We start from the raw sequence: 16,270 nt of genomic DNA, 5'->3' as shown, positions 1-16,270 counted from the left end.
AAACGGGGTCATTTGGGTAGACGAGTGGACCGCGTTGTTGTATGCAAACTCCGCTAGAGGCAACAGAGTGGTCCAGTCGTCCTGCTGGTAGCAGGTGTAGCAGCGGAGATATTGCTCTAGCGTGGCATTGGTGCGCTCTGTCTGACCATCTGTCTGCGGGTGGTAGGCTGAGGACAGGTGCACTCGAGTACCCAGGCTGGAATGGAGGGCTTGCCAGAACCGAGAGGAGAACTGGGGCCCCCGGTCTGAGATCAGGTGGGCTGGGAGTCCGTGCAGACGAAAGATGTGTTGCAGGTAGAGCTGAGCTGTCTCCTGAGCTGTGGGAAGTTTCAGGCACGGAATGAAGTGGGCCATCTTGGTAAATAGGTCGACGACCACCAAGATGCAAGTCTGACCTTTGGATCGTGGGAGTTCCGTGATGAAGTCCATCGAGATGGTATCCCAGGGTCCTGAGGGTGCGGGCAAGGGCTGTAACAACCCCGAGGGTTTGGCCGGGACGTCTTTGGCCCGCTGACAGACGTCACAGGAGCTGACATAACGGGCAACATCGGAGCGAACTCGTGGCCACCAGAATTCTCGCGTCAGCAAGTGGGTGGTCTTATGCTGTCCGAAGTGCCCAGCGGGCAACGAGTCGTGGGTCAGGCGTAGCACTTCTGCCCGTAAGGGCCCGGGCGGCACATAGAGGCATTCGCGGTGTAGCAAGAGACCGCCTCGAGTCGTGAACTCGCCTGCTGAGTCATCTTGGAGGGCCTGGAGGTGTTGCTGGACCCAGGGATCGTTGGCCTGGCTAGCACGAATGTCCTCCACGAGTGTGGGTGTAGTGGAGGTGGCTGCAAACACTGAGGGCGGCAGGATGGGAGCAGCGGGCGCGGCCTCAGTTGAAGCAGGGGCGTATTCCGGTTTCCGGGAGAGTGCATCTGCTTTCCGGTTCTGGATATGGGGGATGTAGGAGATCTGGAAGTCAAAGCGAGAGAAGAATAGGGACCACCGGATCTGGCGCTGGTTGAGACGGCGGGTGGTCTGGAGGTGCTCTAAGTTCCGGTGGTCGGTGAGCACTTGAACAGGGTGGCGAGCCCCTTCGAGGTAATGCCTCCAAACCTCAAAAGCCGCCTTGATTGCGAGCAACTCTCTCTCCCAGATGGTGTAGTTCTTCTCCGCAGCGGTGAGCTGGCGCGAGTAATAGGCGCAGGGCTGGAGTGGCTGAGACGGCTTCTCGCGCTGGGACAGCACTGCTCCCAGGGCCACGTTGGAGGCATCAGCTTCCACCGTAAAGGGAAGCTGGGGGTCAGGGTATCTCAGGAGTGGCCCGGTGGCAAAACGGGTCTTCAGAGTGGAGAAGGCGTTATCGGCCTCTGGGGACCAGTGGAAAGGTTCTTTGGGGCGGAGTAGTTGAGTCAGGGGCGTGGTCAGAGATGCATAGGCCGGGATGAATTGCCGATAATAGTTGGCGAAACCAAGGAACCGATGCAGGTCTTTGCGATTCTGAGGGGCCTGCCAGGTCAGGACCGCTTCCACTTTTTTCGGGTCCATGAGGATTCCCTGTGGTGACACAATGTGACCAAGGAACTCGACGGAGCGCAGGTCAAAGTCGCACTTCTCCAGCTTGGCGTAGAGGCCATGGGCTCGTAGGCGCTGCAGGACCTGGCGGACGTGCTCGGCGTGCTGGGCAGGATTGCGGGAGTAGATTAGGATGTCATCCAGGTATATGATCGCGAAGCGGTCGAGCAGGTCCCGGAATACATCATTCATGAACCTCTGGAAGACAGCAGGGGCGTTGGTCAATCCAAAGGGCATCACCAGGTGCTCGTACTGCCCGTATCGGGTCCCAAACGCGGTCTTCCATTCGTCTCCGGGCCGTATGCGCACCAAATTGTACGCTCCGCGGAGGTCCAGCTTGGTGTAGATTTGGGCCCCCTTTAAACGATCCAAGAGTTCAGGGATCAGTGGCAGAGGGTACCGGTCGCGGATGGTGATCTTGTTCAGGGCCCGGTAGTCATTGCACAGCCGGAGCTCCCCACTTTTCTTCTTCACGAAGAGGACTGGAGCAGATAGGGGAGAAGTTGAGGGTCGGATGAATCCGCGTTTCAGGTTCTTGTCCAGGTAGTCTCGCAAAGCTGCCAACTCAGGCTCCGACATTGGGTACAGACGCCCCACCGGGAGTGGTGCCCCAGGTACCAAATCAATGGCACAGTCATAGGGTCGGTGAGGGGGAAGCTGATCTGCTCCTGTCTCCTCAAAGACATCGGCGAAATCCGCATACTTCTGAGGGAGCTGAGGACCACCACTCGGGATGCCGGCTGCTAGAGTGGTGGGAGGAGTCAGATGGGGGCATGGGTCTCGGAAGCGTAGTTCCTGCTGGGCCCAGTCCACAATGGGGTTGTGCAGCTTCAGCCAGGAAAGGCCTAGAATCAGCGGGAAGCGAGGCATGCGGGCAACATCAAACTGTAGCTGTTCTTGGTGCTGCTGGACGTGGAAGGTGATGGGACAGGTCTCCTGGGTGACGGGGCCAGAACGGAGGAGGCGCCCGTCAATAGCCTCCACCAGCGTTGGAGTCTCTTTTGGCTGCACTGGAATCTGGTGCTGCTTTACAAAGGCGGCATCTACGAAACAGTGGGCTGCTCCCGAGTCCAGCATGGCATACACGAACAGCCAGCGTCCATCGGGCAGACGGAGTTTGACTGGTAGCAGGAACGGGCCCGGGGTATCAGCCTGTTGTTCGGAGGACCCAGCTAGTCGCCCCAGGCTGGAGGGTCCACTTACGCCTGGGGCTGGCCTTTTGGCGGCGGTGGCAATGTAGGTCCGGGTATCCGATGTTTAGCAGGGCAGCCAGAGGCATAGTGGCCTGCCGTGCCGCAGTAGAGGCACAGGTTCTGCGTGCGGCGTCTGGCCTTTTCTTCTGGAGTCAGGCGGGGTCGAGCAGCTCCAAGCTGCATAGGCTCACCCTCGTCTCTGGTACTAGCTGGGGATGGGAGAGGAGCCAAGTGGCATGGCGCAGGGAGCTGGCGCCCTCGGGTCTTGGCTTGGCGGCGACTTTCCAGGCGGCCATCGATGCGGAGGCAGAGAGTGATAAGTTCCTGGAGCGTGGGGGGCCGCTCCACCCTGGCCAGTTCGTCCAGGACTTCCTCTGCCAACCCCTCGGTAAACTGGTCCATCTGAGCAGCCTCATTCCACGCCAAGTCTTGGGCCAGGAGCTTGAATTCGGTGGCATACTGAGCCACCGAGGACTGGCCTTGTTTCAGGGCCCTGATTTTCCGGTTGGCTGTGGCTGCTTGGACTGGGTTGGAGAAGGCAGCAGACAGGTGGGCCTCAAACCCCTGGTAATCAGTCAGTAGGGGAGAGGACCCAACCAGTAGGGGTGTGGCCCACTTGGCCGCCTGCCCCTTTAACAGACTAATGATAAAACACACCTTCGTCTTGTCATTGGGGAAGTCCCGTGCTCTTAGTTCAAAGTACAGCTGACACTGTGCCAGGAAAGCAGGAAATTCTTCCACGGCACCCCCAAATCTGTCAGGTGGGGGAACTGGGCACTTGGCTGGAGCACTGGCCACAGGTTGTTGCTGCAAGTGCACTACTGCCTGTGTTAGCTGCTGTACCTGGGCTTGGAGCGCAGCCAGTAGTTTGGTGGTTTCACTTGCTTCAGCCTCCATCCTGTGGAGTGGGTGTTTGTCGGGTGGAAGCAATCTGTCACGGCTGGGGCCGGGTCAGGCAAAGTCCAGAGGCAGTCCGAGGTCTGTAGCCAGCAAGCAGGAGTGTCCGAGGTGCCAAATCCAAATCGCTGTGCAAGTATCGCAGGTCCGAGGTCCAGAAGCCGAGGTCAGGGAGTCCAGAAGTCAAAAGCCAAAGTCAGGGATTCAGGAACCAAAGTCAAGCCGGAGTGGATGCTAGAACGTCAGGGAGATGACTAGTTGCTTCCACAAAGCCTCCTCCCAAAGCCCACAGCTATATAGCCCTCTGCTGGCTGTTGCCCATTTGGGCTAATTGCTGGCTCTGGGAGGCAGCCAGGATCCTGTTACAACTCAAGCATCCTTGCTCTTAGGAGGGCCAGAATCCTCTCAAAACTCAGGACTCAGGGAGCGTCTTGCTTGTGAGCGTGCCGCCCTCCTCCGATCCCTGAGGTCCTGACGGAGGCGGTCACGCACACGAGCCACCCGAGAGGGCGAGGCAGGGGGGCTGGGATCTTCTTCAGCAGGAGGCAGGGGTACTGGTGCAGGTGGCAGGGGTACGGTTTCCTTGGCAGACTCGTCTTCCTCTGCAGGGTCCCCAGCACCCATGACACAAGAGTTTCCCAACCTGGATCTGGCAACCCAACTCCCCCTTCCTCTGCTGGTGGCTGGGGGGACCTGGCAATACTATGTTGAATTCCTTCCCTCTTTAGGGCTTTCCCCCTACATTCTGTCTCATAACTTCCCCTGAGGATACTACATGTACCTCTTCTGTATATTGCCTCTGCAACCAAATCTTCAGCAACAGTTGGCACTACTAGTAAGTAGGTACAGTGCAGAAAGGGAATTGGGAGTTGGCAATATGGTCAGTATGATGTTATGCTGGGATAAAGTCCCCCCCTGCAAATAGGGGACACCACAAGCACAACAATGGGATGGAATAACTACTTGCCATTCCACTCCAATCTGTTTTACTGTGCTAAATTCCTGTGATGCCTATTGCCTTGTAGGATCACAGGCCCATGGAGCAGTCCCAGCAGACAGTGAAGATCCAGTTCCACTGGAACTCCCTACAAGGGATGGTAAGCATGCCTCAGCAGTGACATTACATCCCCCAACAGGGCCAGCCTATCCGGTGGGAACTGTACGGCTGCCTACTCAGACTCATGTCTACTTTGCACTCTCTCTCTCTCTCCTCTTTCATCATTTTAACTTTCAAAATGTCCTTTAATGTTCTCTTCCCAGACAGACTCACTCCCTGCCACCAGCTGTGTTTCCCTTCTCCATTGCCTCCATTTTTCACATCTGCTTTTCAGGAAATTACTAACTAATAGGAATGCCTTTGTGCCTCTTTCAGTCTCCGATGAGATATCTGCTATCACAGAAATTAGCACATCATAGAGTGTCTTCTAAAATGTAAACTATTCCCGAGAGGAAGCTGATCACTCAGTATGATAGCCTAAATACTGCAGAAGAGAGAATATTTACGACTATTTTATAGCGAGGGTATGGAGCAGAAGCATTAATATGATACATGCAATCTGCCAGCACTGTTAACACGCATGTAATTAGAATTAATTCAAAAAGTTGTGTTTATTCAGTGGGAGGTAGGGACTGCGGTTTATAACTGCATAAGACTACTGTCGATAGCCTTAAGTTTTATTTGTGTTAATAAAAAAGAATGGCTGCTTCTTTCAGATGCTGCTCTCCTACAGAATCACTCTTCATTCCTCTGCATGCTCTTGAAACACTCATAACCACAGGGCTAATCCACTCAAAGGGGACATTTGACTCACACATCAACCTTGCAAAGGGAACTGCTTAGCAGGAACTCACCAATTATTCTGAACAAATTTTCACAAGCAGCCATTTTGAAGTGGTAGGGGAATATGGGATAATATGGTTGTTTATCAAAATGGTAGCTTAGACAACAACAAAATATCTTTCCCGGTGACATCAAGATGTGGAAGAGGAAGAGTTGAATGAGGGGAAGGAACTATGGGATGAAATGGATTAGTCAGTGAACAAATGTCAAATTGTGGTAGCCTCATCTTTCAGAAGGGTCTTCGCTAAAACATATACCAGTTTTATGAGGTGTGTATGGGGGGAAGTCCATTTACACCACAGCTATATTATCCTAGACACACTGTAAAGTATCACTCACCCTCGTAGATCCTGATTATCTTACCTTGGCAAGTGTGGTTGTCATCTGACAAAACAAGCCCCCGTCGGCAGTCACATTGGTAGGTGTTTCCCACTGTGGTACAAGTATGACTGCAGCCTCCGTTATTGTTGTGACACCCATCAATTTCTAAGACAGAAAGAACGATCAGACACATACACACAAAAAGCTTTCTTTCTAGTGAATGGACCAACTGGGAATAAATCTGAGAAAACCTGTCTACTCTGGCAGCATCAAGTTGAAGGGGTGTTAATCATGACAGAGCCAGAAGGAGATATTGACTTCATAGCAGTTGCTATACATTGCAACTGATGTGCAATATGCAGGCAGAGATCTGCGTAAATTTTACATTATTTTGTAACCATCATAGGCAAAATTCTGTGCAAGGAAATGAATGCAAGAGCATGTTAGTGAATGAGTAAGCACTCTTCTGCTATTTCCATAATTTCAGAGTGGTTTGTACATTACAACCATGAGGAAGAACAAGTACTGTGTGAGATACTGAAGTAATTTTTAAAGAAGACTTCAGTTGCAAAATATTGGAAATGTAGAGATGCTTCAGAAGTTATTTTCAGGTGTACAGTTAATATAGCATAGAGTTACACCAAAAATATCAGGCATGGTAAACGTGTTTCTAAATACAGGTCTATTGTGGTGGAAAGTGCCATCAAGATGCACCCAACATATGGCAACCCCACAGGGTTTTCAAGGCAAGGGTTTTCAAGTGGTTTTCCATTGCATGGCTCTGCATAACAACCCTGGACTTCCTTGGTGGTCTCCCCTCCAAATACTAAGCACTACCAACCCTGCTTAGCTTCTGAGATCTGATGAGATCAGGCTAGCCTGAGCTGTCACTCAGACAACTGTTGCCGAGTCATTCGGGACTAGTTCACATGTTACAAAGTCTACATGACAAAAATGTGGAGTGATCTCTAGATGTGTGGGAGTTATGTGCTCAGAACTAATTCCCAGTGTGTTATGGTGGCCCAGTTCACATCAGTACTGTGGCATATGAAGGGAAGCGTAAGCCTTTTCCTCACATGGTTTTCCAAACATGGAATGCTCCCAAGGAGCTGTTGTTTGCTTTGTTGGAGAAACCTATATGTACTGATGGATAACAATATAAGTTTCCACAGCATGGCAAATAGTGGATCCCCAAGGTGTTTCAGATTGGGAAAGTGGCACAGGGGCACACTGTGGTAGCAATCTGAATTGAGCCTATGCACATCTGAGAGTTGCATTCCAAGCAAGGAATACATTTAGTCAAAGTCTGAATGTCTGCCATGTGGACTTTGTAAGGTATGATTTGGACCTCCTTTCTGTAAGTTTCAGTAACAGCCTTAAAATGGGCCAGATCTTATTGGAGCTTTGAAGCTAAGTAGGGTCAGTACTTGGATGGGCAACCACCAAGGAAGATGAGGCTGCCTAGGCAGAGGATGGCAATGGCAAATCAACTCCATTAGTCTCTTGCCTTAAAAGCCCCACGTGGTAGAATTTAATGGAGTCTCTGTGAGTTGATTGTGGCCCAATGGCACACTTTACCTTTCAAATTTCAGTATTTACATATGCTCAGAACTAAGGTCAAGGAGAAGCTAATACCTGTGATACAACCCTGATGTGAATACCTCTACTTCAGAACTAGTTAAACTGAAAGACAATTTGAGGAGGTCTCTGTATATATTGAAAAGCATGATAAATGCGCGGAGAATATTTCCAAATACCCCAGTATTTTAGATGGATGATCTCTCATTGACTCAAATGAGTTTTAAACTGGTGATCCTGTGCTACGCTTGAATATTCCGCTTTTCTGAGATTGTAATGATTCAATCCCATTACCATCCCATAAGATTTTGTGGTTATGTATTGGGTATTGGGGATGCCACAAAGTGAATTACTTCCTTCCTGAAGTGCCTCATAAACCCCATGGCATATCAATAAACATGAAACCAGCCAACCCAATTACATATTGCTTAATAAATTCCCTAGAAAACATTATTCTCATGAAAAATGTCACGTATTGCCTCAGCCCTTAAAACACATCTATATAGCATGTATAACCTTCCCATTTGCAGAAAAAGGAACAATTACTCTTTCTAATAAAACAAAATGATCAAAATGGAAAGCAGCCCTTTCTCAAAAAGAACAGAAATTGGCGGGGGGGGGGGGGGGAGTGCCAAGTCAATACTAGATAAAGTAGGCCAAAAAAGTACTACTGACTGATGTGGATTTTTGTTTAATTTAGTTCAATGGAAAGGATGAGCTTGTGTATTTATTTAGTTCAATTGATGGGAAGGCCACATGTATCTGTTCATTTATGAAGGACTACCTTGCTTGATTATGGCAGTCCATTGACAGATGGGTTAAGCACACATGAAGGAAAATCAAGTTCTGCACCAATACTGTGTCAGGAAAAAGTCACACAACTGAACTTCTGTAAGATGGACTTCCCCATCAAACCCCTGTTGAGGGAGAAAACACAGAGGCTTGCTTTGACTTGTTTGTTTAGCCTTTTGCTGATTAAATTGCTTGTAACCTGATTGTAACTCTATGATTCAGTGTTTTCAGACTAATTGCTGTCACTTAGATGAGTTTTAGTTGTCACAGCCTGCTACATCTGTGCTTGACCCTTGACCATCCTGGCTTGTTATATCCTACCAGGATTACCCAGAGACTAGAACTAGAGATCAGTGATTTCATTATTAAAGGAGAGGATAGTGTCAACCATCTTGAAGGAAGCAGCTGTGAAACGCTTCCTGAATACAGTCCAATGACTGTATGATTCCAAGAACTGGAGGCATACACCCGCTTTTTGGACGAGGCATGTTATCTGACCCATTCCCACTCCCCCACATTCCAGCTTCCAGTCCATGGTCATTGTGATGGATGACCTTCATTGGAAATCAGACAGGGGAAGTAAAATCCTGTTGATTCCCTTGGACTTCTTAGCCTCTTTTAGTACCATTGAGGATAAAATTCCTCTGGGTTGGTCAAAATGGTTGTCGAGGCACTCCACTCCACTCCTATCTAGCTGAACTGTACCAAAAGGCAGAGCTGAGGAGAAACTGCTCGATTCCTTATCAGTTGTGTCTGAGAAACTCACAGGGCTCCACCTTGTCTTCTGCCTATACTATTTAATATCTCCATGCGACTGCTGGGAGACTATGCAGATGACATGAAGTGATTTGAACCTGGGTTCCCCAGGTCCTAGTCTGACATTTTAACCACTACACCATACTGGCTTTTCTCTTTATCACAAGACTCAGGTGAGATGGAAGATGTTCTGAATTTATGTCTGGAAGCAGTAATAAATTGGATCAGAGCCACTAAACTGAAGCTCAATCCAGACAACACTGAGGTGTTGTTTGACAATCTAGCCAAGAATCTTAGGATAGGATGAATTCACAGAGCAAATGCTTGTCTTCAAAACCTCTGCCCGAATCATGCGGAAAGCTAGTAAGGCTGTTAGTGGACTGAAGAAAAACCCCAAAAGGTTGAGGAGTAAATATGATTGTATATATGTATGAATGCAAATATGTGTGTGTATCCGGTTATCAAAAAAGTATTGGTTGTATAAACACCTCTGTAAGACAGAATAGGCTAAGAGAACATGAAGGGTCCAAAGACTTTATGTTGGAAATTAAAGCTGGGACTTCCCATCCAACTCCAACACTCTCATCAATATGCCATATTGGCTCTCTGTTGGTTAGCATCAACATGTGAATCAGGTGTGTTATTTTTCACAAGGATCATAAATCAATTGCTTCCTTACTCACCCTCACAGGTCTTTCCATCGGCCCCCAGAACACGCCCAACTCCACATTCGCAACGATAGGAATTTTTCATGTTTATGCAGTACTCACTGCAGCCTCCGTTATTTTGTTCACATTCATCATCATCTGCAGAGGAACAAAGCAGCAGTGTATTCACAGACAGTTAATAAGCAGGGCCAACAGAGACATGACCTGAAGCAAAGACTCAAGGGATCACTTTCTCTTCTGGTGGCCATAGTGAGTCGCTGGCCGCAACAGCTGTGATTTATAGAATATCCAGGAGTTTGGCTCCAACCACACAGATCTGCTCTGATGGTATAAATCTGACATATATACATATGCACATGACTAAAATGAAGACTTAGAGGGACCAGATTTCTGTGCCATCTGCAGGTGAATGTGGGGATTAAAGGTTTTTGGCATGACAGCATCTAGGTCATATTGAGCGTCTCTGAGCTCTAGCCCCACTGTTGGCAAAAATTGATTATCCCATTTGGTTTGGCTGCCTGGATGACAATTTCTGTGGTGGAATCACGTTGGCGATATCAGATTTATTTCGCAAAACACAGGACAGCCCTAAACAACAGACTATCATAACCTCCCAATTGATCCAGAGCCGAAATGGGAACGCAGGAAAGAAGAGGGCAAACCAGGCAATAGCTATCAAGAGCAAACTGAAGTGGAAAAGTAGAAAAGAAACAGAAAGAAAAAAGTCGAACAAGAGCAACTGTTTCCTTCATGGATTTTGGAGGTAGGAAAGATCAGGAAATTCCATTTGGTGTTGTCTGTCTTTGTCTCCCACTGCAGACCCCTTCCACTTCATTCTCCCCACTGCCCCCCCCCCCCAGGGATTCAGGACAATTTAATTCCTTACATATTTCTCAACTGCACTCTGAGTCAGCTATAGAAAAGACAAGCAGAGCCTGGGAGAATTGCAGAGGGGGAATCCCATCTTCCCTCCACGCTCTCACTGAGCCCAGAGTGCCCCCAAGCTTTCTGACAGCTGCTGCTGAGCCTGGTGCAGTTTCTGGGCTGCTTCATTGCTATCCCTGCAGGGCTTTTTTTTTTTAGCAGGAACTCCTTTGCATATTAGGCCATACCCCCTGATGTAGCCAATCCTCCTGGAGTTTACAGTAGGCCCTGTACTAAGAGCTCTGTAAGCTCTTGGAGGATTGGCTACATCAGGGGTGTGTGGCCTAATATGCAAAGGAATTCCTGCTAAAAAAAAAAAAAAAGCACTGGCAGCTGCTGCCCAGCATGGCCTCTTGGATGCTTTGCCACAACTGCGGCTGTCATTAGGCCTACCACAGCTCCCAGTCTCCACCACACTAAGGTAATAAGGAAAGAGTGTTCTCTGCCCTTGCTCAGAGATTGTTACTTTACTCTGGGAGGGATTTAAAAATCCTGTGTATTTTTTTTTTACTTTTCAGATTTTTCTACAAACCCAGGGAGTGCCCCAAGTTTGCAGAAAAATCTGTTTAGCCTCCATGTGGCCCCAATCTGTGGATTTAGCTCTCTGCAGATGGGGGCCACTATATACTAATAGTATATAGATTCTGAATTAGATATTGCCATGCTCACTGCATTTCTCCATACACTGATAAGTTCCCAGGAAAGGAGAAAGTATTGGCAATGTCTTTGTAGTATTTCTCTAGGTATTTCCCAACCCTACCTGTGAGGCAGGCAGAACTGAAAGAGAGGGAGAGTGATGGCCCAAGGTCTCCCAGTGGAATTCATGCCTGATTGAGAATATGAACGTGGGTCTTCTGGTCCTCGGCCAACACTCTAGCCTAGGGTTGCCAGGTCTGGCTCAAGATATAGCTGGGGACTTTGCAGGTAGAGCCAGGACACTTTGGGGGTGGAGCCAGGAGCAAGGGTGAGACAAGCACAATTGAACTCCAAAGGGAGTTCTGGCAATCATATTTAAAAGGACTGCACACCTTTTAAATGCCTTCCCTCTATTTGGAAATAATGAAGGATAGGGGCACTTTCTTCTGAGGCTCATAGAATTGGACCTCTGGTCCAACCTTTTTGAAACTTGGGTGGGGAGTGTGTTTTTGATGTCTGGTAATGGATGCTATGCTGAAAACTTGGTGCCTCTACCTCAAAAAAACCCCAGCCCCCCTAGAACCCCAGATACCCACAGATCAATTCTCCATTATACCCTATGGGAATCAGTTTCCACAGGGAATAATGGAATGCCCAGCAGACACTTCCCTCCTCGTCCCCACCCCCACTTTTTGATAACCCTGAAGTGGGGGGAAGGGCCTCCAAACTGAGGAATCCCCTGCCCGCACCTGGGGATTGGCAACCCTACAAGTCTAGCCATTATAATTTACTGGCTCTCTGGAGACTGGCTGCCCACTGACAATTAAGGAATGATCTCCAAGAGTTTTAAAAGAAATGAAAGCACGCTAAGCACCGGAGATATTCTAAAAAAGGCTGCATAAATCCTAATCATATAAACCATCATTAAGTTTAAGATTGCAGCAGTTACTCAATAAACTGTAAGGAGTTTCAGAATCAGCAGTTAAGAAATCAGCAGTTAAAAAAATAGGATTTATAACATACAGCAAAGAAATTAGATGTTGCATAAAAACCTAATCCAGTTACTGACTGGTAACAGAATTCCCCATGATGGACCCATCTTGCCTGATTTGATGAGTATTCTCAGTTAGAAAACAGGGCACCACACATGCACACACAAAATCCCTGCCTCTTCTTTTAAAAGGCCTAAATGATTGTGCTTGAAAGAAATCTGAAGCCATCTATCAGGGCCTGTATTTGAAATAAATTAAGACCCATATCTTTTCCATGGAGCAAATCATACCCTTGTGAGGTCATCTAGGTAGGGAAAACAGCACAAGGGGAGAAGTTAAAACTGCCCTCTACCTAAACTATACCAAGTCTTAATTGAGGTCCCAGGCATCAGATGTTTATAAAAGATTAAAAGAGCTCCAGACAGAGAATGCCCAGAATTTTCAACCTAAGGGCTTAGAAATCAATGGCCCATATTTGTCCTCCAAGCAATGGTGGTATCTGGCTACAGATAATAAAAATCACCACTATACAGCACCCTCCAGAATCTTCTGTAATACACATGGCAATCCAGGGCTGACTTGCAGATAAATTTTCGAGCAGGAATCAAACACTTGGAAGGGGGGAAAACATTTTCCATCAGGTTATAGAAGATGGGTGAATGTTTTACAAACACTCAAACCAAATCTTTCTTAAAATGTTGCCCAAGGAGGAAAAGAAATAAGAACTGCGGAGAAACAATAGGACAGAAAGCCAGAAGCTCTAGCCAAGGTTTCTCTATGTGCTCTCATAAGGAAACAAAGACAGCATGAGATGATTTAGCCAGGTGCTAAGAAATTGGCTGTTTCATCTCCTTCATTTTCCATAGGACAAGAAAGAAACCAGCACTGCTACTTACTGAACTTATCTTAAGATCAGTAAGGGGTCTTTTCATAGAACAGCTATCAAGATTTAGATTCAAGTAGCTAGCCATGTTGGTCTGAAGTAGTAGAACAAAGTTTGAGTACAGTGGCACATTTAAGGCCAACACGGTTTTATTTAAGGTATAGGCTTTCATGTGCAAGCACATTTCTTCAAGATTCAGGGCTTCAAACGCTGGGCTGGGAAATTCCAGGAGATTTCGGGGTAGACCTTGGGGAAGGCAGGGTTAGGGGAGGAGAGGGAAGGGAAGGAGCTCATTGGGGTATAATGCCACAGAGCCCATCCTACAAAGCAGCCATTTGCTTCAAGGGAACTGATCTCTATTGTCTAGAGATCAGTTGTAATAAACTGAGAGATCTCCAGGCCCCATCTATTCCCCCCAATATCAGAAAAATCAATATTGCCCCTAAAATGTCCTTTCAAATGACATGCTAGCAACAGTGATGGGGGAGGGGATCCTACTCCATCCTGCCACTCCACTGAGGAAAGTTTATTTATTTATTAAAGCTATTTTGGCTCAACTTCCTCAAATCTCAGGAGCCTTTCTCCAACTGAAGTGTCTGCTCTGCCGGAGGAAGGCTTCTTAGGAACGCCATCTGAAAAATGGCTGGATCCGACCCACTGATTCTGTTGAGCCCCTGCACTCATGGAACTGTTTGGAATGAAACATCAGGAGCAGGAGACTTTAGAAGCGAAGCCCACTTGTCTTTGATCCAGATTTGACTCAAACTCCTGACAACTTTATATTTAATTTTTTTTTATTTGTAAGAATCTCCATATGCTCAGTTTTCTCCTTGGATCGCATGGGCTGATCTCTGAGATCTGCTGAGTTGGCTATTCATGCCTTTCGTCAGGAGGATATTCTTCTCCAAGGTCAGCTTTACTGTGGAGTCATTCCCATCATCTCTTCTTCCTCAGGGTGGTGGCAGGCAGCCATATTCAAGAGCACTGAAGATACTATTTCTGAGCTACCTCTGGACATTCAGGACTTGCTAATTTCTTCTCTGGTCAGACTGGTTTTCAGGGTTCTTGGAAACGCCACAGAGCCAACTGTGTAGTAATGTCCTACATCCTAGAATTCAAATTCAACTAATTGGGTCTGCACTTTTCACATGCTCAAAGGCCCTTTTCTACAGGTTATTAACTAGCAATGGCAACGTTACTGGGAAAGTAGTCTGCTACTCAGGCCCAGGACAATTAAGTACAATGGCTAGACTTGGATGTAGAGCCTGGGGAGGATGGGATTTGGGGAGGGGACACAAAGTGGGATATAATGCCACAGTTCTCCTTTCAAAGTATCTCGATCAAATGGGGATCAACTGCAATAGTCAGAGATCCCCAGGTACCACCTGGAGGCTGGCAAACCTGCCTTGATAAAGATGCTATACCAACTTTTTGCCAGCTGCTACATCTGAGAGGAGGGCAAAGAGCAGGAAGAGAAGGGTTCAGGGGCATTCAAGAGGCTGAGGGGTGGAGACTAGTGTGATTCCAAGGCAATTGGTTGGGCACAGAACTTTTTTGTAGCACGAACTCCTTTGCATATTAGGCCACACACTCCTGATGTAGCCAATCCTCCTGGAGCTTACAGTAGACCCTGTACTAAGAGCCCTGTAAGCTCTTGGAGGATTGGCTACATCAGGGTGTGTGTGGCCTAATATTAGGGATGGGCACAGACCTGAACACCGAACAAAATCTGGCCCAGACTTTACCTTGTTCGAGGTTCAGACAGTTCGGTTCGGAAGTCACATGTTCGGACCAGGAAGTCTCCAAACTTTCTGCCCGGTTCGGATCCTCTTGTGCACTCTTGGCAAAGAAACTCCACCCATGAAGTTTCGTGCTGAAAAGTGGGTATGGGTGGGATATGTCACCAGTAGTGACAGTCTGAAGTTGACAGGCAAATCTGATTTCCAATGACATGCATCAATCTGACTTCCTCAGGATGGGGGGTGGGTGGAATGTATATAATCACTGGAGACGCCTTCCTGTCCTCTGTTTGCATCTGGTTTTTGCAAGTCTTATTTTCCTTGCGCATGAAAGAATATCTTTTGGTGGACTGAGGGGGAGGGGAATTACTGGGGTGGGTGGAGAAACCTGTTGAATCTCCTGGCCTCTATACAAACTGTCAGAGTAAAAGCATCACCTCTCTCTTTTTCTCCTTTCCTTGCATTCAGAGCTACATTTCTCCACCACCACCCCCGGCCACCTTTTTCTTTGCTGTGAGGAATGGGAAACATGGATAGATTTTTTTTCTTTTAAAACATGTTTTTGATTTAATTTGGGGGTGGACTGTTCACTTTTGTGGGTTTTGAAAACCGCCCTTTCTCTGCATGCTGATTGTGGGGTCCCCCTTCTACTCCTCCAAAAAGCACCCCTTTTCTTCCTGCGTTGCTTGAGTCTCTGTCTGGGGAGTATGCTCTCTCCTGTCCCACTCAGGCACCCAAACTACCTACAGATTTCTAGGGGGCTTAGTTAACTGCCCTCTTCCCTGGCTGTGGGGTCCCCTTTCTGCTCCTCCAAAAAGCACCATGTTTCTTCCTGCATTGCTTGAGTCTCTGCCTGGGGGGTTTCCTCTCTCCTCTCCCACTTAGGCACCCAAACTATCTACACATTTCTGGGGGGCTTGGCCAACTGCCCTCTTCCCCGGCTGTGGGGTACCCTTTCTGCTCCTCCAAAAAAGCATCCTTTCTCCTCTGCCACATATTCCCACACATTCCCTTAGCTAGTCTACCAGTGCCCCCTCCCACAGCTGTGCAGTGAGTTTTGGTTGCCAGGCTTGGTTGTCCCTGTCACCTTCCCAGGTAGGATGGAAGCCTTGGCCACAATCAGTCATCATGTCGCCAGAGCTGGTTGGCTGGTTCCAGGAAGACACAGCCACCTGCAGCCATGTGGGTGGTCCCTGAGGAGGTACTCTGAAAGTCTGATGCCTGTAGCTTAACCGGGTCCACACTGTAGTGTCTCAAAATGGTGCAGGACAACTCCTCCAAAAGCAGTTTCCAGGAGACACCTTGCTTGGTGATCTGCTACTTGGATCCCCCCAAATCTGACATGCATGTAACATGTGGGCAATGTGGAGGGTCACCCCAAGGAGGAATTGTGTGTGTTGAAGGCCTTTAGCTCACCCAGGTCAGTTTTTGTCACTCCTGAACCAGCAGAGGTGACATCCCTTTGAAAAGCATTGCACTGAATGACCTTTTCTA

The 16,270-nt window shown here is 48.0% G+C and overlaps 1 protein-coding gene across 1 annotated transcript in view; it reads right to left on the bottom strand.

Moving 5' to 3' along the window:
- OIT3 (oncoprotein induced transcript 3) overlaps positions 1-16,270 on the bottom strand; it is a 53,490-nt gene that overhangs the window by 15,456 nt on the left and 21,764 nt on the right. Inside the window, exons 4-5 of the mRNA XM_060241210.1 lie at positions 9,618-9,740; positions 5,851-5,973 (exon numbers count right to left, since the gene is read on the bottom strand). Of these exons, the coding sequence (XP_060097193.1) occupies positions 5,851-5,973; positions 9,618-9,740 (246 nt within the window). The remainder of the gene's footprint in view (positions 1-5,850; positions 5,974-9,617; positions 9,741-16,270) is intronic.

Source organism: Heteronotia binoei, chromosome 6 (genome assembly GCF_032191835.1).
Source record: "Heteronotia binoei isolate CCM8104 ecotype False Entrance Well chromosome 6, APGP_CSIRO_Hbin_v1, whole genome shotgun sequence".
NCBI lineage: Eukaryota > Metazoa > Chordata > Lepidosauria > Squamata > Gekkonidae > Heteronotia > Heteronotia binoei.
This window is presented reverse-complemented; position numbering and strand designations above follow the sequence as displayed.